The 25,063-nt window shown below is 48.6% G+C and overlaps 3 protein-coding genes across 6 annotated transcripts in view; 1 reads left to right on the forward strand and 2 right to left on the reverse strand.

The window, feature by feature from the left end:
* LOC119112990 (adenine DNA glycosylase) overlaps nucleotides 1–1,847 on the forward strand; it is a 7,908-nt gene extending 6,061 nt beyond the window's left edge. For 3 of the 4 annotated variants that reach the window (XM_037237299.1, XM_037237297.1, XM_037237301.1), the window contains exons 7-8: nucleotides 310–627; nucleotides 1,364–1,847. In XM_037237299.1, the coding sequence (XP_037093194.1) occupies nucleotides 310–587 (278 nt within the window). In that variant the 3' untranslated portion in view covers nucleotides 588–627; nucleotides 1,364–1,847. Of the gene's footprint in view, nucleotides 1–309; nucleotides 649–1,363 lie in introns of those variants that run through there. The other variant, XM_037237298.1, reaches the window with a different exon arrangement.
* Nucleotides 1,848–2,968: 1,121 nt separating this feature from the next.
* Nucleotides 2,969–25,063, reverse strand: part of LOC119111294 (alpha-L-iduronidase) — a 43,054-nt gene continuing 20,959 nt past the window's right edge. Inside the window, exons 8-13 of the mRNA XM_037235110.1 lie at nucleotides 24,023–24,148; nucleotides 20,655–20,791; nucleotides 20,227–20,354; nucleotides 19,648–19,847; nucleotides 8,507–8,619; nucleotides 2,969–3,182 (exon numbers count right to left, since the gene is read on the reverse strand). Of these exons, the coding sequence (XP_037091005.1) occupies nucleotides 3,091–3,182; nucleotides 8,507–8,619; nucleotides 19,648–19,847; nucleotides 20,227–20,354; nucleotides 20,655–20,791; nucleotides 24,023–24,148 (796 nt within the window). The 3' untranslated portion in view covers nucleotides 2,969–3,090. The remainder of the gene's footprint in view (nucleotides 3,183–8,506; nucleotides 8,620–19,647; nucleotides 19,848–20,226; nucleotides 20,355–20,654; nucleotides 20,792–24,022; nucleotides 24,149–25,063) is intronic.
* On the reverse strand, nucleotides 16,682–18,750 carry LOC119112992 (innexin inx2). Its single transcript, XM_037237302.1, has one exon. It carries the CDS (start codon nucleotides 18,627–18,629, stop codon nucleotides 17,559–17,561), a length of 1,071 nt encoding a protein of 356 aa, XP_037093197.1. The 5' UTR covers nucleotides 18,630–18,750; the 3' UTR covers nucleotides 16,682–17,558.

A 25,063-nucleotide genomic window follows, 5' to 3' on the forward strand; every position in this document is an offset into this window, starting at 1 on the left:
CCCTCCGGTGAAGACCTCGAACAACTAATTGGGGATGATCCAGTTGGGTGATGCACGTTTAGCAGGTTCTTGTCATGCCTCGAACTTCGAGGCCGAACTAAATCCATGTCATGTAGTCTTTTTATACCTTTTTTACTTTTTAGAACGAGTTGACGAAGTTTTGAAGAACTAAGGATGTACCCCAAATGATGGCCCTGTAATAAGTCTGTCGTCGAGTGACATTTGGGCAGACCGCATAACCGTCTACAGTGACCCGAAATGACCTGGCATCCAACACATGACCTTAGGCCGGGTCGTTGCCTGCGACAGGTCTGTTGGCTTCGCTCTGGGAATTCCCGGGCGTGGTGCTGCCGTCGCTGGAGCTCTCTGACGACGAGGTGGACGCTGCCCTGCGCACGCTGCTGCCCGGTCAGCTGGCGCTGCCGCCGCCGGCGCCGCTCCCACCTCTCGGCGACATAGTGCACGTGTTCAGTCACATCCGACGGACGTACCGGGCGCGCGCAGGCGGCGTCGGCGGCGACCGCGCAGGACGAGCAGCAGCCGCCGGTGCCGGCCGGCTACAGCGCAGCCCGTTGGGTGACGCGTGAGGAGCTGCTGCAGGCCGGTATCCCCACCCCCGTCCGCAAGGTGCGCAGCCGCGGCAGCTGAGACGGGCGCGCGTACGCGATGGTCACGGCAGGCCTGAAACGCTGCTCCTCAAGCCATAGCTGCATATCAGGCAGCAGGACAGGCAGTTCATCAGGTGCTTCTGGAAAAGCTGCATTCAAGGAGAGCTTTAAAATCACAAAAGCAGTGTTCCACCACGCGTGGCGTTAGTTGGATTTATGAAACCTACTGTGTTTAGGTTACGAACATGGTTTGCCCAAAAATTGTTTTGTATTTTTTCTCCGAAGACCTGGTGTTGTGTACCAATTTGCCGAAGTATCGGCCCTTGTTATTGAAGGCTCTATACGGGATCGCCGCCCATAGGGGGGATGAGAGGCAAACACCGTACGTTCATATCGTACGTTCCAATTCTGGTGAGCATGTGGCCTGTGAATTGTTTACCTTAAGTGATTTTTGACAGGCCAGACGCATTTATTCAGTTACTGATACGGTTGCTCCAGTAATTCAGATAGAATTATCTCCTGTGATGGGCTAAGTAAGAATTTAACTCGACTTCCTTCAATAACTTCGTGATATTTATGACTAGCTCACACGGTGCGAGTATGGACGCTTTGCAATGAAGCGTGTCTGATGAGTCTGAAGTCCAGCCTCTGAACTGAGCTGGGCACGCTCTTCTCACGGCCCAGCGCGTCCAGCTGACGTCGGTGCCGACCACTGCTTCGCCTTCGCTGTGACCCGCCTCTGCTTCACCGGCCAGATTCTGAAGCTGTTCGACGCGGAAGCGGCGTCGCGGCCGGCCAGGCGTCGGCCCGCGCCTGTGACGTCACAGCCGGACGGGAAGCGCCAGCTGACGCTGCGCGCCTTCCTCGACCCCGGCCGGCGTCCGGCTGCCGGGCACGAATAGGCGGCGGAGGTCGCACGTGTTTTGGACCAGCCCGTCCAAACCACAGGGGCGCCAGTGACAGGGCAGGGACGGATCGTCAGACCTGGTCACAGGCCGTCTCAGATCGGCGCTGGTTGTGCGCAGTTGCGAAGGCAGGTGCTGGTGCTGGGGTCACGCGGCTGCTGCGCGACTCAAACACGTGCTAGACGTGTCATTCGTATTGCCCTCTTACGCTAGTGCACGTGTCTAGCCGCACGTCCTCAGGCGCTGTGGGACGTTAGCTTGTACCTGAGTACGACCGTCGTTTTGTAGACCTTTTACTAGAGCATGGCGTGCTAAATACACCCGACGGATCATAGTCGTGTGCTCTTTAGGCGCATGTGCGGCTCACAACGGACTCGTACGACGATACAGTGCTCTTTTATGTCTGCACCTTGGCTTTGACGGTCGCGCTGGCTCTCATCCAGTGACTGAGTTATTTATGGACTTCCTGCTGAGAGAGCGTCGCACTTCCGCCGCGGGTCTGAACAGAGGCCCTACCGCCCTGGTGCTGCTGAGAGACCGTCGCACTTCTGCCGCGGGTCTGAACAGAGGCCTTACCGCCCTGGTATTGCTGAGAGACCGTCGCACTTCCACTGCGGGTCTGAACAGAGGCCCCACCGCCCTGGTGCTGCTGAGAGACCGTCGCACTTCCGCCGCGGGTCTGAACAGAGGCCCCACCGCCCTGGCGGTCACGTGCTGTTGCGTGTCTGCGCAGCCATTGGGCGCGCACAGAACTGACCGATAGAGTGGCCAGGGCACTAGCGCTCAGTCCTGGTACTCAGCACTCCCCGCTCCGCAGATTATGCGGCGACTAGCGAGAGTACTGGTTGTTGGCTTTCATTTACTCGCCTTCAACCACTGACGTATGAAAACTGCCTCCGTAGCTGGGAACGTTCGTGGCGATCGCTTTCAGGTCGTTGATCATCGTCCATAGCACCCTACATGTAAAAAACAGTGGTAATGTCTTCCGTCGATTTCGAATCTCAGCGCGTTCCGTGCTTGCCAAGCACCGTGTGCATTCGCCCCTGCAGTAGTAAAGACCTAACGCGACTTCGTTCTCGAGCCAATGGATCTGGCAGGTAGGGTCAGCATCTTTCGCTCCCTAGAAAACGGCATTAACAGTGGCCGCGTATTGAAACAAACGAGCCCCGTCCCCGCCCCCTCGCACTTCAGAGAGCCCACCTTCATCTGACTTGATTATCTTGTTATCTACAAAAACACTCATGACTTTTTCACAGTGCCTCCTGAACTTCCCACGGATATTATTAGAAATGTATTTACGTGGTTTTCATAGGTGACTGGGCTGGTGGGGCACCCACTTAACACAGATTGTTGCGCTTACCTTGAGCCCGCCACATGTCGTCCAGTGCAACAAATAATTTTCCCTCCGCCCTTTTCCCAGAGCGAGCCTTGCGTCTGGCACGCGACATATTCGGCTCTATTGATGTATTGCTTTTTGCTGATCTGCACGCTGCTCCGCCTCTACCTTGGCCACTGCTTTCACCAGTCTAAGACTAGCAGTCCATGCTCCGGGTACATCCGTTGTTCGGCCATGCAGCTCAGTAGACGACGACCGATGAGAACGGCCCCGGAGTGCCAGCGTAATCCACAGCTCTCACCCGGTACGACCCTCTCACCGAGGCCTTGCCATCTGCAATAGGCACACTGAGTCATCCTCGGCTCGAGCACGTGCGTTTTTGTTTTGTTGCAGGAGGCAGAACGTCGTCGCTTATAATCCGCGTACTGTCAAGGTGACACCTTCCGCTCTCATGCACCTGGGGTCGTCCCCAGTGAGCTTGAAAATGATCTGAAGCTGCACCAGCAACGTATCTCCCAAACGAAAGCGCCATTGACATGGCCAAGCTTCACTGATTGAAAACAAACCCCCTTGAAATATCGGAAGGTTTGTGCTTCCTGAACTATATATGGTAGCCAAGTGCTTTCCCACAAAGTCATCCCAGCCAAATGCAAACAGGCTTGGTGCGTTTATTATACACATGCAATGCGATTATAGATTGTACTTCATGTAGCAAAGCACAGTTGCTTGAAACTGGGTTTTGGGACAAAGGCGCATGCCATTGCCGTATAAGGTACAACTACCCGACGCTCCTCGCTCCATCTTCCCTTAAAGCGTGTGTTTCACGTTTGCATGGAGTTTTCAACTGAAATAGCCACCTTATGAATTATTCGGTGCCGTTCACAGCCCCGCCGCTCTTCTAGTTCCTGAGCTACACGCCCGCAAAGATGTGCAGACTATATCGGGGAGGCTATCTCGAGGTCAGCCAGACATCCATGACGCCATAATAAATTCATTAAAATTTTGACATTCCATTAACCATGCGACGAGCAAAGCCTAGAAAAATGCAATTTTCTAGACGCCCATATCTGGTATTCGTAAGCAAAATCTCCAAATATAACGGCCGTCAACTGCCACTCAATGTTGTGCAAGGTACGATGACGCAATCAAATCGTGACTTACGGGAGACGCATATTTACTAAAGCCGGTAAATATATCATTTAGAGCAATTTTATCCACTTTAAAGTACACCTACATTTAAACGTGAGCTTTCTTTATCATATCTGATGCTTACTTCCATATCTTCAAATGTGGAGCATTGCCTTTTGAACTTTGGCGGAATATTCCCTTTAAAGGGAATGCCCTACAATTGAAGATTTTGAAGCAAGCATCAGATGTGATGAAACAAGCTCACTTATAACTATTGATATACTTTCCCAGTGGAAAATGCTAGTTCTGTAGAAAAAACTTCTCTGTTGATAAATATATTTCTCGTCATTGTTTAGTTACGCCATCATACCTTGCATAACATTGAGTTTAATGACGGCCATTTTGTCTGGAAATCGTGCTCAAGAACGGCAAACATGAACGAATCAATATTTTCATTTTCATTGACCTTGCTCACCGCAGGGCAAATGCAATACTATATTTTGAACGGCGTTATTATGGCGTCATGGATGTCTTCCACGCTTGCATGCGTTCCGGAACTGAGATAGCCATGTTAAAGATCATCTAGCGTAGTTCACTCTCTTAAGCGTAGATCCGTAGCCCAGCTCTCTTAAGACCTATAACCCTCTGGATCCCGAACTTGACGCCCACGAACTTGTGCAGACTATTTGGTGCAGTTGCAATTTATGTGCCAAAGTGCTGGCTTGGGCAGAGGCTGGTCAAAATTTTGGATTCGAATCTATAGCATATAGTGCGCTAAATTTTTCATGAACCTGGACTTCGCCGACTGCTTTACAATAGTTATGGTGTGGTCGCAACATTTTAGCCAGCACCAAACTCTGGAACTTAAAATACTTCCTGTCAAAACAAGGTGACAATAACTGTAAAAGCGGATTTCATCTGTAAAAATCGAGTCATGGAATGAAGGCTCTTCTTTCAGATATTCCTTGCCTAAGTTCTGCTACCACTTGCCATCCCCAGCCGCTGCCCCGTATCGGCTGTCCCGACATGACTTTCTGCGAACTGATCGCGGAACTGTGCTGCTGCATGTTCATGGTTCAGCATCACTACTATTGATGTATGGCGCAGAAGGGAAGCCTGAGACAGTACGCATTTCGGAATTGGATTTCTGTACACCACAACACAGCAGAAAATACACTTTCGGGAAACTGCCTGTCCTAGGAATGATTAGTTCCACCGGGAATTCATTACCCTCTCCTTCAGCACAGACAACCCGATACTGTTACATATAGGGAGAGGGTGCGCACTTTACTGAAATAATTGCGTATCTAGATCCGTTGTAAGCGAATAGCGTACCCGACATGTTAGGACGCAAGTTGACGCTTTATTACTGCTGGCTTGTTCTTCAACTTCCGCAAATTACGTTATAGGACTAAAACTGGTCGTTAGAAGTGCTTGTGGGCTTGTTTCGCTGAGCGACGGAGCTAACTTTAAAAAAAAAACACGTGCTGACCTGTTGCGTTCTATGGGCGATCTGTGCTTGCACTATTTCTAGATGCATTCATCATCATTCATGGGATTTCCTGACCGATCCCGTTTTCGATTCCTAAACCGGGACCCCTGACGAGAACCGGGTGTGATGTGCTGGTTACCAATTTCCCGCCAAGTGGACGCCAAATGACCACTGCAGTGGGCGCGCCCGAAAACACCAATCAACAACAAAGACGTAAGAGATTATGGGGAGCAAACTTTATGTTAAGCCAGCTTTTCGTGTAGGAACATGGAGCAAGTCGCCTGCGACCTTGATGGAAATTGGTTGGCGACCGGCCACCGCTTCCCCGCCCTCTTTAAACGCGTGTGTGCGTGTTGGGAGGTGGTTGTTGCAAATGCCTGAAGAACTCCGTTTTATGTGTTTTAGTGAGCAATCTTAAACCCGTGGAGGTAGTGTAAATTGGAGCCTGAGGTAAATGCTGTCGTGCTGCTTACTGATTTTGCACCAGGTAGGCGTGCGTCGAAGGTGATAAAGCATACCAAAGTAGCAAGAGATACTATTCAAAAACATCATTTGAAGCATTTTCATGTAAATGGCGCACGCTTTACTTACGAAGATTGTGCAGTGACTCCAAAACACACCCCTAAAGCCATTGGGAGCGCTATGTTGCCATACCAGTTGTGTTCCATGGGCGATCCGTGCTTGCACTATTTCCAGATGCATTCAACATCATTCATGACATTTCCTGGCCCTCTTATCATACCGGTTGCAAATTTTCTTTATTCGACGTCTGTGGTTTCTCCGACACTTCTCAAAGCATTGGGCACAAGCAATGCATTCGATCGTCAGTGTGGGTTACCCTTTTCGACACAACAAGTAAGTGAACGAGGGCTGAATAAACGCATTCGGTTCAAACGTTCAAATCGTGTGCGCGTTCAACGCGTGTTCAGGTGGGTGGGCCAATTTGACCCCCCCCCCCCCCGAAGGTTTTTCCGGAAGGATCTCAGAAAGGCGTGGCGGTAGCCGAGCCACATTTTGCAGAGCTGTGGACAATTGAATAGCGGATCAGTTGGCCTTAAATATTTAGATTATCTTACAAGATCGCTTACCTACGGCAGGTGAATGTCAGGCCATGCATTCAGCGAAGTCGATTTCTAGGGAATCGTTTAATATGATGGAACAACGGGGTGTTAGACGAAGCCATACATCGCTGAGATACTTTATTAGGCAACATAACAAGTAAATAAAAATTGATCTGGAGTCATATATAAAGGTCAAAGTCAAAATCAGCGTGTTTTATTTCTCTAGGCCTTGCTGTACAAGGAAGTTCCTGGTGCTCACTTCGAATTCATTGGAGGTAGTGTAAATTGGAGCCAGAAGCCACATTAGCCAGAAGCCACATTATACATCTTCCAATGACTTCTTAAAGGTCAGAATATGTCACTGACAAAAAATGACTCAGATCAACATTTTGTTTTTAGGAACACACTGCCTAGCGCAATCTTTGACGCTCATTCAAATGCAAACCTCAGAGCAGTCTCGTGTGATGCTGGTCACCATGACCTTTGAAAGTAGAAACAAGGTCAGTGACTTTAAACGAACGTGTGACTTTTTGCTTAGAGCAGATATCTAGGTTCTGGGGCACTTTGGAAACCAGCCTGGGGTTTGATTTTGTTTGACCTTATATGACCCGAAGGTCATGACCTAGGAACCTAAAGCTTGGAACTAAGTGAGTTCACATAGAGGCCAGGGCATCCTGTGAATTTGGTATCTCTAATGGGGGTCAAATCGATGGCCCCCACCCGAGTCAAGGGTATCCAACCGGCCACACGGGCGGGTGTCAAGGAACACCTAATGTCGCATATAAGAGCTCTAAGACCCCGGAGTGTTGCGACCTTTTTCTAAATTGTGTAAGTCGTTAGGTCATTTGCGAGGAACATTATACATATTTATAAGAGAGTACTGTTGGCCTTATTCCTCGTCGAATAACCATGAAAAATAAATAAAAGCATTACGCTATTTGCCTTTGCAAAAACGTTTAAGACGATTTGAGCGATTATGAGCAGTGAATTCAAAAACATCCAATGATCGCATTCGATATTTCAATTTTTAACAGCGAGTGACAGTTATTACAGGTCACTAACACTCGGGGGATAAAACAATGAACAAGTACCAGACATTACTACGACAAAGTGCACATCTAACCAGGAATTAAGAATATGTTAAAAATACGGTACATGCGAACGAATTCATGTAAGCAGGCATTACGCATCAGGCATCACTCATACATACATGCAAACAATTTAAAGTAAACAGGCATCGCGAATCATGCGTCACTTGATTTCTAAACAAAGTGCTCTACGCCACCAAAATAATAGCTGCATAATCTGTCCGTGTTTGTTAACAGAGAGTGAATAATTGAACTCTTGAGATCTGCATGAAAACCTTTTTATAGGAGGAAAGAAATGGCATTCCGACGACAGCCGCAGCCGCCATTTCTGGACGGGGTCCGGATAATGGCTACACAGCAAGCCATCCATGTGTCGCACACTAGCCAATATTTCAACATAGTCTTAGAGACGGAGTCAGTTGGATTTTGAGCTTCTGCTGCTACCGACTCGGTGTTCAGCGTCCCGAACGTCTAACTTGAAAGCAGTTTTTCGAACTAGATCGCGCTACAACATCAAATAAAACATCCAGTTTCTAATACAGTCGTACTGGTATTGTAGTGTTTGGGAGCTGCATTACAAGTAAATATTGCTGTTGGAGCTAATTCGATTGCATTTTACTCACCTCAATTTATGCAAGCTTTAATAGCCATCGCTGGAATCGCAGGATCTGGATTCTAGGAGCTTTTGCAAAGATTACACTTCCTTTGTGTCCTGACAACACGCATCAAAGCTGTCTGCACTTCAGAAACCTTTATGCCTAGTTAGAGCTCAGCACTATTGCACTTTACACACACGGGATACTCGAAGAGAAAAGCGCTCCCGTGGCTTGCATTGTGAAATGCTACGGTTGCTTCATGTGTTTTGTTCACCTATGACCGCAGACATACCTGACATGCCCGGAAACCACTGGAACAGGTTGAATATGGTGTCCGCCTCGTTGATACGCTGGAATGTCAGATTGCCACCGGTGCGGAACTGGACCTCGTAAGTTCGAATGCACCTGCAGGCGTACCGGGATGTCAGCGATTGAGTTTCTGACACTGGGTATGACATGTCCATTGCATTTGAGTTGAAATTGACACTGCACTCTGCAAAGAGACTGTCACAAAGACATGAAGACGTAAAGATATCTGGCCAAAAAAGAGCCGCAAGGTCCCATCGAGGTGGGTCGGTCCTGTCTTCAATATTATTCACAAAAATAATAAGAGAGCAAGGGCCCCACACCGACTCCTGTGGAATCCCACTCTCTGCTAGTCCCCACTTTTGAGATTTTGTATTGTTGAGCACATAGTATTTCAGCCAAACCCTTACCCAGCCAAGAATGCTTCATTCGATGTCATACAATTTTAAGTGACATGGCAGACGTTGATGTGGCGCATAATCAAATGCCCTACTTAGCACGTGCTCTTGTGGGGGGTCAACTTGACTCCCCCCAGAAGTTTTTTTGAATGGTTTCCGAACGACGCGGGGTAGCCGCGCCAAATTTTGCAGAGCTGGAGACATTGAATATCGGATCGTCTGGCATCGAGTTTTTAGATCATCCTGTAAGGCACCGACCTATGGCGGACCAAGGTCAGACGATGGTTTCCAGCGAAGGCAATTTCTAGGAAATCGCTCAATCTGATCCAAAAAGGGAGTGTTAGACGAAGCTATACATCTCTGAGATACTTTCTTAGGCAGCACAGCAATTAAATAAGCAAATTCAATTGACCTAGGGCCAAGTATGAAGGTAAGACCTAGGTCAAAACCAACCTATTTTATTACTCTGGGGCTTGCTGTAAGAGGTAGTTTCTGGCGCCCATTTCAAGTTTATTGATAAAAGGAACCGCGTTATACACCTTCCATGTACTTCTTTAAGGTCACAATACGTCACTGACCTTATATGACCCAGGTCAACATTTTTCTAGGAACATACTGCCTAGCGTAATCTTAGTCGCTTATTCAAATGTAGAAATCCAAGCGGTCTTGTATGATTTTGGTCACCATGACCTTCAAAAGATCAAACAAGGTCGCTGACCTTAAATGAGGATGTGATTTTTTATTACGACAGTTATCTAGGTTCTAGAGGCCCTCTGGAGACCAACCTGGAAGTTGTAACTGTTTGACCTTATTTTGCCTGACGGTCATGACCTATGAATCTTCAATTCTGACCTAAGTGAGTTCCACGTACAGGGTCGACACACCCTCTAAATTTGGTATCTCTAGCTCTCTTAGTTCCTGAGGATTTTAGGGGGGGCGGTCAAATTGACCCCGACACGAGCAAAGGGTAGTCCAGCCGGCCGCTCGGGCGCGCGTTATATCTAAGTAGACAACATCTAAGCCTATTGCCTTTATCTATCTGACCAGTAACATGCTCCATTAAGTCTAGCAGGTTTGTTAAGCAGGACCTTCCAGATAAAAACCACGCTGACTACTATTTATCAAATTATGCCTCTCTAAGTGGGACTGAATGCTAGCCTTAGTGAATTTCTCTAGGATCTTACAAGCTAGTGAGGTTAGACTCGCAGGCTCACTAGTTGTTGACTCCTTCTTTTGGTCCCCTTCTTAAAATCGGTACTACATTGACATCGCGCAGTCCTCGGCTACCTCTGAGAAACTCAGTGATCCATTAAATATCAACATGAAAGGGTAGCCTGAAAGTACTTGCGCATTCACTCAACACTCTACCGTATATCTGGCCAGGTCCGGGCGCCTTATTAATCTTTATTTTGTTTGATTAGCCTTATCTGAAAACCCAGACACATTGAAAACCATACAATACTGTGTTCACTATTTCCCAGTGTCTCACCTACGGTCAAAGCATCTACTAACCCCTCCCCATTAGTTTAACTAACTCCTCATAACAAGGTCCTCATTATCATCCTCATCTCCCCTCGTGGGCTTGCACACCACCTACTGAAGAACATTTTCTTCAAAACAAGGAAATATATTTTTGTGGCTCCTTGACAATCAGTCAAAATCTGTGCTCCAGCCTGGGATGTTGAAATTACCCAGCACCATACGTATTCCATTCCGACCTCTGTCAGTTTCTTCACACAATGCTGTGTCCAGATCCTGACAACTATTCGGAAGGCTATAAAGGATGTCAATGCGTGATTTGTTGCTGTTTGACACAATCACATCTATCCAGAGGGCTTGCACACTATCGCCAGTCTTCACACTGTCTACAACTTTGCATTTTATATTGTCTTACAAGTACTAGTATTCCACTTCGTTTTTGCTTTTCTGTGAAAAGTAGACATATTGCAACCAGACACGCATCCAACAGAATTGCAAGCCTTCATCAGCAAACAGGTCAATACGATTAGGGCTTCAAGGTCATCTATCTACTCCTAAGTACAGTCCATAAAGTGGCTGCGACAATCCTGTTTTTGCGACGAGTTTGTGACGTTAAGCGAATGTTGTAATCTGCAGATACTGAGCCAGTATTAGTTATAGTGAAGTAAGCTCACACGCATGGTTGTTTCACATTGGTATGCTTTTAATGCAAGAGACTACCCTAAATAGCAAAATTTCACCTGTTAGTAGATATGCATCTTAATAGTCACTGTTTGATCGCGTCATGGAGTGTTTGTATGACGCCAGACGGACAGCTAACTGACCGTGCGAAATTGTCATCTGTAGGGTCTGACTAATTTGCAGTACTTTCAGCTTCTTGATAGGTGCCGCGATAATGAGTGCAGCGTTTCCGGAACCCAATATCGTTGTGTGCACGTGTTTTGTCGCTCTCTTTGGTGCGCTTAAATATTGACCCATGACTTTACATTTTACTTGCATTTGTATGCTCGTTATGGTGCCCCTTTTAAATCTATTCGATTAATGAGTCTTATTTCCGTAAAAACTAGCACCACTGTCCAACTGCCTGTATTATGAAGCACCAAAACTTAAGTCTTGTTGGAGGCTAGCACTTAACGATATATAATACATTGGATAATATATATAATACATTGGATGATAGTAAATTTAAGCCTGTCGGTTCCATAAATCGTGCTCACGTACGCCGAGCGCAAATAACTCGATAATCATGCTCATCTTGGCCTCGAATGCCACATATCCAATGGGGTGGCAGTATTACAGTGACCTCTCTATGCCGTCATGCATGCCTCGGTGACCTTGAACTAGTCTGCAACAACTATACACAAGTTCGCTGGCATCTAGCTCAGAACCCAGAGCAAGTCTTAAGAATGACAGGGCTGTAAACTGCGCTGATGATCTTCAAAATGGTTATCTCAGTTCAAAATTATAAGTAAATGTGGAACACTCCCTGTTTTGCCCAGACTTTATGACCTTCCAAAAGTTAAATCTTGTCGCATAAGTCGAAGTTTGACTAGCTTGACCGTCGCTGACATGATGTTCCTAAACCAAAAAACACTCTTTGGAGTACATTTATTGGCTGAAGTAAGCGTGATTTGTGCCTTTGGAACACGAGAAAACGTTCACAGGCTACGAGCAATCAAAGTCAGAACCTCACATTTTCACAGCTTGATTAAACCGAAAAAGCCGTTAGATTTGGTTTTGAGGCATAGAGCAAGCCTTACATACCTGGAAACAACCCATTACCGCAGTAGGTCAGAATGAAAATTTGTATATTTTGATATTATGGCTACCACATAGTCGCATCATGATCTAGAATCGATTTGTTATGAAATGGCATAATACGTGCCCATGTCCTTTCCCCTTGCAAGGCTCAAAGCCATGCAGCCCGCTTGGGAGGTCAGGTTGCCCCAAAAGTGCAAATGCTTGACATCATGGCGCGCAGCCGTCCTCAAATTGGGGCGCGATGCATTATTGAGCTACGCATGACCACCTTTTGACCCCTCATTGTCTGGATACTTTACGGTGACCCTTCTGAGGTCAAATCCGAATATGGTTACGTTGTCTTTTGCATGGACATGGTGCGGAGGAACAAGGTGGGCTGGGTCGGCTGGTGGCTGGGTCGGCTGGATGCCTGGTTTGACGTTTCCCATCATCGCCGCCGAGAATCCCCGTGACAAGCAATGGCAGGAAGATGTGCTTAGTTGTTTGGTAAGCAGTCCCGTAGTCAGACGGGTGCACTGGGCACTCATGCATACCCTAGGATCTGGTACTCACCCCGGACCTCCCGTGCAAATGCTGTGCGTAAGGTTTAGGAGTTTCAGGGAGATTGCATGAAACTCTTTAGCCTTCCTTGCGTTGGGATCTGCGAGAATCGTAGCAGAAACGTGTTGCATCACTACTTGGTTCATGTCAAGGCTGTTTCCGAGTTCAAACCCTGCATTATTTGTCGCAGGTGCGCTCTAAGGGATATACGGTATTTTGTGCTGGGGCTTCCTTTCCGCCCAAAAAAGTTTTTGAATTGTCATGGCGACGGGCGGTTATTCAAGAGGTGGCAGCCAAGAGGCTTCAGACGTATGTTCAGCGTTCTTCACGGGCGCCCGGTGCTGATCAGCATGAGCATGCCATTTTGGATGTCAGGAAATGTTTAGTTATGCTGAGAGCAGGCATGGGGACGAAGTCCGCTTCGGCTTCGTGAAGCAGCAGTTTTCCTCCAATGGCTTCGTCTTCAACTTCGGGGCTCTGTCATTTTCGCTTCTTCCTTCGGTGTTGCCACGTTTTTTGTGTTTTTTTTCCACGCAACAGCTGGCCTCGGCTTCGGCTTCAATTTTGAAATATGGGAACAGGTTCGGCTTCATGCGATCTTGAACTGTTGTCTATAGTCGCATCACGGTGTTTTTTCAGTGCGACTTTACTTCACAACAACAGCGTGCGAGTCCTGTCACAGTAACACATCTACCCACACAGGTTTTCGAGGCTGTGACACATCTATGGCTGAAAGCCAAAACCAGTTGGCATTCTCACAGGCCCACTGAAACTTCACAACGGCTGGGGAACTAACTGGTCGAAGACGTTGTGTTGGGGTGCAGTCAGGATTTTCTTAAAGGGAGTAGTCCACCTTTTTCAACTTTTCACTCGTTTCTTCATCAAACGCCTACGATTTGATCAGTGATGCCAGTTTTCTAGAAATCTTTTTGAACGGCTTAGAGTTTAGATTTGAAGGAACCGACCCTGCAGGAGATATTTCATTTGATTACCTGCTCACCAGTATGAAAGAGGGGCATTTCGTTTGCCTTGCTTTTTCTGTAATAATTGCAACGCGCTAGTGTGTCAAAATGCGCGTATGCTAAATGCTGCGAAAGCTTGAAACACTGTTCAGACAGAAAAATATGTGAGCATAAAGTTTTTACCCAGCGAATTCGACGAAACATTATAACATGGTTGAATTTCTCCCCTTTGACGTTTACAAGTTTTTTTTTTTTGGACGCGCACTTTGACTTTTGGAATGGGAGTATCACGTGATCCATGTGACATACTGGCTCAAACTTCAACCAAACTTCTCGGAAATAGGCCCTCACCCGCTGCGACAATTCCAGACGTTGTTTTATCCACACCAGTAGAGGTGCGCATGGTGATTGTCATGAAGACGGTGGTTAGGACTGCAGGGAATAAGCACAGTGCTGCTACAACGCGTTAAGAGCGTAATTTGGACACAAAAAGCATTACATTGATATCTTTATTATACCTTGATGGTGCTTCTGCGCCAATATCTAGTGCTTTCACTAGACGTAACCAGTCCGGAGGTTTCACTAAAGTATTCTGTTGAAATGTGCCCCAAACGTGGGACACTCTTTAAGACACGGGCCCGGAGGCTGGTGAGCACGCATCGCGCCATTTTTTACATTTTTGTCGGAACCCCTCTGTGGTGAAAAGCGAAACATCTGGACCAAATGAGGGGCTCGGCCGACCCCTCCCCTCCGGCCATTTCCATGGCTCCGCCCTGCGTTGTGTGTATGCTAGAACACAAAATGAAGACAATAGTCCAAACAATGCTTACATCCATAATGCTCTTTCCACGTAATGCTCACCTCTTTTCAATCACGCCGTAAAACCTTAATGGTATTTTCCGATCGCATAGAGTGTTAAGAGGTGTGAGAATAGTTGAATTTTCGTAAAATCATTGTTTACATTTGACTCGGCTTTGGCTTGTAACCCAGTGGTTTTAAACCGATGTGTTTCATGATGGCTTTGCGTCCCAAGTTCAAAGCTGTCGACTTGGCCTCCGTTCCGTATTTACAAAGTTTGAAGCTACCGACTTCGGATTTTGCCTGAAGCATGAAAAACATGGAGTCACATGCACATACAACTGTGCAATGCAGCGTGCATAAATCAGCTAGTAGCAAAGATGCATTCCGACAGAGAAATGTGCTCTCGCAGTAATTCAGACGAAGTAGTGGGAAGAGTAAATGTTTTACGATCTTTCCAAGTCATCATTTGGCCGGTATGTTGATTTGTCGCGCCATTTCTTTGATGTGTTTCTTAGGCACACTTCATACAGGATTCATAAAACAAGGAATCAACCAGAAAATATATAGATGACCTTCAGCCCTTACAGTACTGATTCGTTTGCTGTTAAAGACTTGTAGACTGGTAGATGACCCAAGACGAGAAGAATAGCAGTTGTGGGCGCGAATTTTCCGCGTTCGTCATTATCAGGCGTGTGAAGAGAAGAGCGGAGAAAAAAAGAAGAGCGGAGAAAAAGGAGGAGACATACCAGTCCCACTCCTGCCAGTATTGGTTTTCGACAGAGCTGAATCGAGTCCAGCACAGGTAGTCTTAACATAAAATTGTTGTGTCACCTCCTTCTCCCATCTTTTTCTCTTTCGCTTCTCAACACACCTGATGAATGCGAACGTCGAAATTTGCTGTACTGCAGCAAATGTTTTGATCTTTGCTGATCTACCAGCCAACAAATCGTGAACAGGAAACATATCTATGCTATAAGACCTTGAACACATCGTTTTATTCTCAAGCACAATGTCCTACAACGATGTAGCGAGCGGATAACCGTAAGAAATCCGAATGCCGCTGTTACGCCTGTGTGCTCCAGATTTGCGATAAGATGTTAGAGCATAGTGTATCTTCCCTGTCCAGTCGGCGCAGCCTGCTTAGAACGCTACAAAATCGTTCAAAGCACTGCTGATTCAGCTGGAAATGATATGTCCCAGCACACGAAAAATGTGTCATGCTCACACTGCTGTTTTGTTGATTCACCGGTGCATCCCCGGAAGTTTGGTCTGATAATACTGCACTGGCTACGGGTCTGCCAGTGAGATGTGTGTCTTCTGCAAACTGGGTGCTCTTAAAATAGTGAAGTTTTTCGCAGTATTTTTTTTCGCAGGTGTGATCGTCAACATGTCATTTCAAAAGCTAGTTGCAAGCACTTGGCGTCAAGACCTGCCGGGGGATGGAGGGTGGGGAGGGGTCGAGAAGCTCCCAGTATTTCAAATGGAGGACGCGTAGTACATATGAGCCTCCTACCTACTGGTTTCTTGAGCAGAGTCAAAATGGAGCAAGTTTCTGACCCACTTTTTCATAGTATAAAAATCTGGAAACCAGAATGTCTGCCATCTCCGTTCTCTAGGGGAAGGATGCTGTGCTCGCAATTCAGCAGCACTGGGCACGAGTCCAGGAGCAGATGCTCGAGACTCGTTTGGCCCTGCTGAAATGGAGCGGTCAAGTCGCAAATGGCCAACGGGGGCCAAGCCAGACTCGGGGCGGCCGTGTTGCAGCATTGTGCGGAGCGTAAACCCCTCCGCACTACCGAATGGCGAAAGGGTGGAGGCAAAGCTATCCGTTGAACTGGACGGTGCGATTTAGGGGATAGATTAAGCGCGCACGCAACGAACCATGTTTAGCAGGTATTCTGAGCCCAACGCTACGAATGCGCACCGTTCGGAATATATTTATAAAAAATGACAATAAAAATCGGGTAAGAAAACTGCTTGGGACACGAAAAAAGTCCCTATTACACATTTCTCCTTAGACTACCTCCTTTTCACTCTGGTCTCATCAGGTCAATGCTCGGCGGGGATGCGGGGATGACATTGGATCGCGGGGATGGCCGCCTGAAGCAGCACATCTCTGCGATCCGAGAATTCTGACTGCCTGAAAGTCGCATGCACGTTCAAAAGGTCTGGAAGCAATCAAACATGGCATCGACGTGTGTTGACAAAGCGCCCTGTCGTTAGAAGGTTTATTATACGTTAATGCACACATGTTCGTGCTCCGCTGTCCCTTATCAACAAACAGAGGCATCGTCCATGATGTGAGTGGCGGCGTGCAAGAGTGCATAGAACGACGGGGTCCATTCAGGTGCAGACAACAAATGCAAAACTGCGCTGCACTTTTGCATGTATTTCTATACGATAATGATGAACATGCCACGATTAAGTGAAAGAACCTTGCTATTTCTTACATGCTGGCGCAAGATTGTTTTGCAGAAATCCTACCGCAGGTAACAATCGTGTTGTTTCTTGCACGGCCGTAAGCAAATCGCCAACCAATCGCTAGGAGAAAACTAAGCGTGATGCACCTGGTCAGCTTTTGAGAGGATCTGTTGGCGCCGACATATCACCACGCACACTTCACGGCATTGAGCTGAAAACGTATCACGATACGTCGCGGATCACACCGATCGCGGTCCATGTTCGCCAACGCAGATGCACAGCACCATGTGAGCTCACTTGTTTCAGTGTTGTCAACAAGCTGGTTTATCTCGATCCGCTCACAGCTCCTTCGTGCTCGACTACTTCAACAGGCAAGACCCTTGGGCATTTTCGCATGCAGTTCCACTCAGTCCGATTTGGCATCTATCAGAGCAGGCACTCATGCAATGCAAGTGGTACCGGACATATGTCAAGCATGCACCATGACTTAGGGATCGAAGATTTTAACCCTGCACACTACCTTCTTGACAGGTTTCCGCGATCACCGATGTTTAGCCACTTCCAGAAACACCTTTTACGCAAGCGTCCCACGTGCGTAACACTTGGTTGGAACACGTGCCCGAGCACATGCGTTCGACCTCGGGTGGTCCTCGGTCGGACCACGACCACACTCTGGTCAGACGTGTACGTCGATAGCACGTGAAAGATCGACGAGGACGTCTTGGAAGATGAGCGGGTCCATGTTCTTGCCCAGCTGGTAGAGGACGAACCAGTCGCCGAGCCAGAGGCGCTGCGAGATGGCGGTGACCTGCGCGGCGGGCGCGAGCCGCGCGCGGGACCTTAGCAAGAGGATGCGCAACTGGGGTGAGATGATCACCAGCAGCCGATAGATCAGCGCCAGACCGCTGATGACCGCCAGCAGCACCAGCCAGAACCACAGAATGACGTACACCTTCTCGTTGACGATGTTGAGCGGCAACACGCAGAGGGCGTCGTGCCTCTGCACGGTGCCCGAGAAGCCGAAGGTCTCGAACGTGCACTTAGTCACCTTGGGGAAGATTCTGGCCATGGGGTCGGTGCGATTCTCCGGGTTGGACTGCGCGAAATTCAACACCTCGGTGCCGTACGTTGTGAACTCGAAGTCCAGGAAGTAGTTGATGAAGAAGATCTGGCTGATAACGTTAACAAAGTTCAGCACCTCGCAGAGGTAAAACGCCAGTGCGTAAAAGGTGTGATTGTGCATGTGGTACCTGAGGTACTCGACCAGCAGCTTTTTCCGGTCGCAACGCGCCTCATCGGCGACCAGGGGGCAATCAAGCTCCATCACCAGCATCTTGCACTTACCGCCCTCCCAGCTCTTCCATAAGAATCGCGGCACAGAGAAAAGCAACGCCTGGAAGAAGAGCACGAAGCAGACCCACTGGTAGTAGGCGTGCTGCTGGATGGTGTCGTCCTTGCCCCGTGTGCCGATCCCGACGTAAGGCGTGTGTCCGCGCAACTGGGGCGTCGCCTGCTCCACGGAAAAGGTGGAGTGAATCCAGCAGTAGGTGTCCATCACGTTGTCAGGGATCTTGCTCGTGGTGTAGCAGTCGATGGGGTCGCCGATGTACTGGTGAGACGTCACGAGCAGTGAGAAGATGACTAGCATGACGCTGGTCACCTTGTAGTGAAGCCGAAACACATTGTTGTCGATGCTGACTGGGCTGATCTTGATCAGGCTTTTCACGGACCCGAAGATGTCGAACATGGTGGCGGCTCAGCGTGCGCTCGGGGTCTCGGGGGCGCAGCCAGTAGACGCACCTACTCGAGGGCGCGGACCGACTCGTACTGGACACCCGTGACTCGCGCGTCAAGAGCGGGCGAGTCACGGAAACTGACTGCAATCAGCCACGACGTCACTTCCGTGCGTAGTAGGAAGCCCGACCGCGGCCTAGACGCGCGGGCCGGACGTACAGTAGGAACGCGCAGCCAGCAGGGTGAAGCCGACGGTCAGCAGATGAGACTCAACTGGGGGCCTGCCGCGGCTCCGCAGATCATCCCCGAGAAAGGAAGCCAAGGCGCCGGAGGTCATGTCCACCGGTCATTAGGAGAGGTCACAAAAAAGGCATGGGGACATCTCAACATGCACTTCGCAGTGGACTTGTGCGTGGGATTTTGGACTCACCACCAACTTATATGATCGCGATTTCAGTCCCATCAGTGGTCAGTGCTCATGCCAGGATGGGTGATTCACCCGTGGAATAGAGGTCTCAAACAATCGAAATGGGTGCCTGTCAGTACAGAGTCTCGACCGCAGTAGGTGACGTCACGCAGCCACAGCGGACTTTCCGCACAGTCGTTCCTTATCGTTCTGCCTCTCAGATCACCAGTCTTCAGAGTACAGCCAAGCACTCCCTGAATGTCAGTCACGCATCCACAACGCTAGCGCGGGAGGCCGGCTCACCATCTCCACCTAGAGACGCGTATGCCTTGTCTGCGTTCTGCATGTTACAGTGTCCAGAACCGAACTTCCTAAGTTCACGTGACCCGGCCTTCTACCTCATTCCGGCCACGGTCTCCTACAGCGCCCGCGTCCGGCTCCCTTCCTCCTCCAGACAGGACTCCTACTTCGACGCGACGCGGCCGTCAGCCTTGTCCAGACATGATACTCTGGCTCGCCCGGGCGCGACCTCCCGCCACGCCCCGCTCTGCACTTTGAATCTCACCTTGCCCGGGCCCGGCCATCTCACAACCAGACTCTTCCCCATCCAGACCCCACTTCCTACCTCGTGCGGACCCTGGAGTCGTCCCAGACAAGGAGAACAGCGCCGCGCGTGACGTTGAGCGTCCGCAGATCGGTGACCCGACCCGGCTGGCCGGTCACGGCGCATGCGTGTACGAGCGCCACGGCGGGCGGCCGCAGGTGCAGTCTCAAGAGGAGCTGGCCAGAGGTGAGCGGAAGGGGCGCATACAGTCGCCTCACGCCCTGCCGAGAAGACGCTCGGTGATGATGGCTGTGGTTAGCACAGATCACGTGCAAATTCCAATCGAGAGACCGCTCTGTGATGAGCGCTGATACAAAGAAAACTCCTCTCATTTGATGTAGCCCTTTTGCTTTCGACGTACACCCAAATGCATATCTGCAAGTTTGCTGAGCTCCTAACGGTATGCATACAGAAGCTGTCTTGTAAACTGCGGGGGCAGAATATTGCGCACTATTGCCCGTTGCAGCACCTGAAAGATCGCTGGAATACATTTGGCTGGGTTGGCATCCAAACGCGCGCATTCTCGAGGTCCACACCAGGACGCGGTGGAGAACATCCATTTGGAATGCTTTCTCCGTTCTCAAGGTTTTGCACAGTTACCTGCACCTGGCGCATGGCGCGCAGCTGCTTCCAGGTCGGGTACACTGGACTGCCGTGCTGTATCCAGGCGCGGTATGGATTCGTGAGGTGATTGCTCATGACGTATACGGCGTACATCCACTTCTGTCCTGCGGACAATGGCGGAATCTCCGTGTGATCGCATGCCATTGCCAATCGTTTGGCTCTGATTGTTTGGCGGGCGGCGACAGCTCCCGCTACGAACGTGGTGACACGTGCCAACCGCCGTAAGGACTGGCTCACGCCATTCAGAGGGAGCAACCGGAAAGGATATTTCGTCAAAGCAACACGGTTTGTGAAGCCGGCCGGTTGGTAATCCCCTCACCACGATGACAAGCAGCGATCGTTTAATTTCAAAACGGGCATTTCACCGAGTGTATGGGAGATAGCTATTCAACAAAAGGACTTGCTGTGCGTGCAGGTGATATTGTTGATGTGCAGTCGGATACTGGTCAGCCGGTCATCAATTGCTGCGGAGTCTCCCATGCTGATCAGCGTTGTCAGCGACCTCCCGCTGTCGCCAACAGATGGCAGCAGGTGCATTGTGCTGTGAAATACGGCGGTGGCACATCGGTTAGCTGGGACGTCACTGTGGCTTCCTTTGGGGACAGTGGTAGGGTAGTGCAGGGTGCACTGATGATTTTCACAGACCATGTATGGAATGAGGATTAACTAGACGGTCGAGACAAGATCCCTGTTTCTCAGCGGGAGATAGGATACCATAGCCTCATCATAGCCTCAGCCTCATATCTCATATCGATGCAATACCTACTATCTCATACACTGCGTTTCCGTCGTGGATGGGCGACGCATGCATCTCCTGGTGACCAAAAGAATAAAGCCTCCCCATTATTGTAGTTGTCAACACCAGTGTCGCAAGGACTTCGATTTATTTGTGTCCGTCGCGAAGGTTGAACCCATCATCTGAACGAAGTTCACGGCGGTCTGTGCAGCCCTCTGTGTTCTGCGTCTTGTAAGGAATTCGGCCAGCCAGCCGCTTGGAAATTAGTGAATTAGACTGACGCGGACTGGTGCTCTCTTGGCAAGCAGAGAAATGCACGGGTATATGCCAGTTTTAATTCAACGATAAATACCCTTCACGCCGTGGGTAGAGTATGCAGTGTCCCACGTGCGGCAGCCATTGCGTAAATTGCATTGAAATGAGCGTTAGGGTGCCCTGGAATGACCCTTTTTGGGAGAAATATATGTGCTGACAGGTTGTCTGTTTCTCCGGTTCAGATCAAGTTGAGTGACGTCATTTTAGTACAAATTCATGCATGTTTGAGGGGTGCGCAAGGAGGTTTAAGTTCGGAGGTTTTAGCCCATTTTCGCTCATCAGGGGCGAGCAAGGCATTACATAAGGAGATCTAGCATCGGCCTGGACGCTTAGCACAAAGCCTTTAGTGCATGCCCACGTGGTGATTTTGTGTTTTTGACCATATCCCGGGCATGTGTGTCACTTGACCGAAGGGGCCGATATTTTTTTGCAGGGGGCAATAGTGTTTAAAAATGGAAGCATTATAAATTGTGTCAGGGTGGGTAGTGTCAACCAAATTCTTGCGGTGGATATGGTTCGGCGGTACGTAAATAAAAATTCGATGTGACCTGCCTTAATCCCTCGCGAATCTCATCTCACATCACTTTTACTTTGCTGTCCGCTGTGCGACGCCGACCAAGAGAAGAGAAAATGTCAAGCCATGTGCATTTTGTGCATGAAGAATGTGTGCCAAACAGACCTTCATATTATATCGTTACGCCATCGAATAGTTGTTATGAGCTCACATATTGCACGTATTTACAAATCGAGGATGCGCTCCGTGCACGCTTGTCAAAAGTGCTGATTTTCTACCGGTAGGCTTCCATCTCTCGCAGAAAACACTGACGCTGTTCCCTGTCACCGACCATATTGTTTAAGAATGTATAAAGCATTGACACACCTCACACTGGTAAATAATATGCAAAGTTTACAGACCGCTCAACTGCGTGAGGAAACGGGTGCTGGCTTCCCATTCACCGGTTGGCTCGCTTAGCCTTCGGCTAGCGTTGACATGAATAAGTTGGATCATTAGTTAAGAAAATTCCAGATCCAACCGTTGCATTTGAGCCTGGAAACGGTCAAAATCCGTCTGGTTTCGGGTGGTGTCAGCGATAATGAGAACGCGTCCATGGCTTCGATGCTATAGTCAGTGCTAGTGGCGATGATTTTGAGTATGCTGTGCCGTTCGTCAACTGGGACACATAATTGTAAATCTGGTTTAGATCGATGGCTTATGATGGATCGATGGATCGATGGCCATTGGCTTTACATCCGGTCGCTTGATGGAAAGCCAACGACGGCTAAGCTACTAAGCTAACGATAACTAAGCTAACGACGGCTAAGCTACTTGTAGTGATTTTAAGCGGTCTACAAAAATGTATGATGTTCCAGAAAATGGTGCGCCAATGATTGAAATTTTCGCAGGCACTGTAGGTGCTAACAAGGATCAGCTGCAATGGCTTCTGTAGGAGCCCCCCTGTAAAAGGACAGCACTTAAAGGGCGCACCGGGAACACTTCGAGGTGAAACGGCGTAAAATATATGCATATGTTCTTTTCCTTTCTCTTGTTCAATGTCAAACCGAAGATGGAAAGGTCGAAGTGAGGTCAGATCGGGTTAGAGTTTAAGCGTGATCACATCACATTTATATCCGCACCATTGAGCCGCCTTTGTCACGGTATTTTTTGACACCCACCTCGACGCAGTTTAAAACACGTTCATTTTTAAGCCCAACTGCCCACCCAAAAAATCCTCCGATAAGTGACATACCTGCTCGATGTATGGTGAAATAAAGCAGCACCGTCATGGTAAGAGAGTGCCAAAAGCTTTGTTTCAACCACCCAAGCCGATGTTAATGTCCATTTCAATAACTCCATGCTGGTCCCCAAGTCGCGAAAGCTGGTGAAGACTACCAAAATTTCAGCTCGCTTCACACCTCTAACCACATATGAATTCGGATCAAACTGACACCACCTGCTTCGAACTGGAAAATGACGAGCATCTATGCTTTTCCTAAAAGACGTTGTTCTAGGGCACCCTAATGAGCTAACATGTTGCATATCCAGCGAGCTATCAGAGCTGGTGCTCCCGAGCATATCAGCAAAGCCATCGGTCCAGTGGCTCACGAGCTACACGCCTGCAGCATCCGAAATACAAACCGCCTGGCACAGCTTCAGCCCGGAGCTGAAGCAGGCAGACGCCGACTGTGTGTCAGACGGCCACTGTGCTGAACCGTACCAATATTGATCCGCATGTACCATCATTACGTGGAGATTTGGAATGTCTAATCCTGCTTAACTGACACTGAAATCTCCATGTGTGCACTTCGTGCTTCATAGTAAAGCCATACCGGGGGGATTTATCCTCAGCGTTTTATTTGTATTCACGTGTCAAGTACAAAGTCAATATGGTTGTGGATCTTTGGCGAATACAATCAGAATTGAAACCGGAATTTTTGATTGAAAAGTGCTCATTCTGGCCACCTTGACAGAGCGATCCTTACCACATTCCCTTGTGTTTGAAACTCCTGATTCCTAGCACTAAAATATTCACTTATCGATGCTACTGCCCAACTTGGTAATGGTGCATGTGTCGGTCTTAGCCCACCAGAGCGTAAAACTTCGTGTTAGCATGTACATTTGTCACCGTAGCCTCTAAAAGCAATTATAAAAAACTGGGTTGCCTGGGGTTTAAAGTAGTCGGGCATTTCCGTTTCCATTGGTCTGCAGCAGCTCCTACTTGCCTGGGCTCACGTCCGACGGACTCCTGAAGCTGTTGACTGCCGACCAGCGACAGCAGAGCCATCACGGAGAAAGCCGGCTTCAGTACAAACTCCGAGTGTTGGTCGCTGGTCCGGTTCATCTGAAACCTGTCAGGGCCCGAATTGAGGCGCGTTCTCGACACATAAGCAGTAATTGCGCGCACAGTTGCAAGTGTAAAATCACATGGGATAAAATAAAGCAGAATATTGTCGTAGGCAGCTGAAGTAAAAACAGGAGTGGATAGGTATGGGCGTGAAACGACATGCGAAATGAAAAAGCTGGTGTCAATTGCTCTTGCAGAAACGGAAGGCTCGCCATCGCAGCTCGTCGATACTTTGAGGCAAAATGGAATTTACGGTGTTGACATATACATACTTCCTTAAGGCGCGGGTGTTATGGTTATTTTCTATTTATTTTGAGTATACACACACACACACACCACACAGAGAGAGAGAGAGAGAGAGAGAGAGAGAGAGAGAGAGAGAGAGAGAGAGAGAGAGAGGAGAGAGAGAGAGAGAGAGGAGAGAGAGAGAGAGAGAGAGAGGAGAGAGAGAGAGAGAGAGAGAGAGAGAGAGAGAGAGAGAGCGAGAGAGAGAGAGAGAGAGAGAGAGAGAGAGAGAGAGAGAGAAGAGAGAGAGAGAGAGAGAGAGAGAGAGAGAGAGAGAGAGAGAGAGAGAGAGAGAGAGGAGAGAGCGAGAGAGAGAGAGAGAGAGAGAGAGAGAGGAGAGAGAGAGCGAGAGAGAGAGAGAGAGAGAGAGAGAGAGAGAGAGAGGAGAGAGAGAGGAAGAGAGAGAGAGGAGAGAGAGAGAGAGAGAGAGAGAGAGAGAGAGAGAGAGAGAGAGAGAGAGAGGAGAGAGAGAGTTATATATATATATATATATATATATATATATATATATATATATATATAACGCCATCGGGTATAATGAAATCTCCCTACAATACAGGAAATCGCCTGCAGGAAACGGTATTGATAGGTAATTCACGTCAGGGTAAATCAATATGTGTTTGAGTAGGGCATG

This window comes from Pollicipes pollicipes, unplaced genomic scaffold (assembly GCF_011947565.3).
Source record: "Pollicipes pollicipes isolate AB1234 unplaced genomic scaffold, Ppol_2.1 Scaffold_7261;HRSCAF=8764_pilon_pilon_pilon, whole genome shotgun sequence".
Taxonomy (NCBI): domain Eukaryota; kingdom Metazoa; phylum Arthropoda; class Thecostraca; order Pollicipedomorpha; family Pollicipedidae; genus Pollicipes; species Pollicipes pollicipes.

Excerpts from the sequence above, each read along its gene's own strand:
- LOC119112992 (XM_037237302.1), bottom strand. The coding sequence starts at position 18,629 with ATGTTCGACATCTTCGGGTCCGTGAAAAGCCTGATCAAGATCAGCCCA.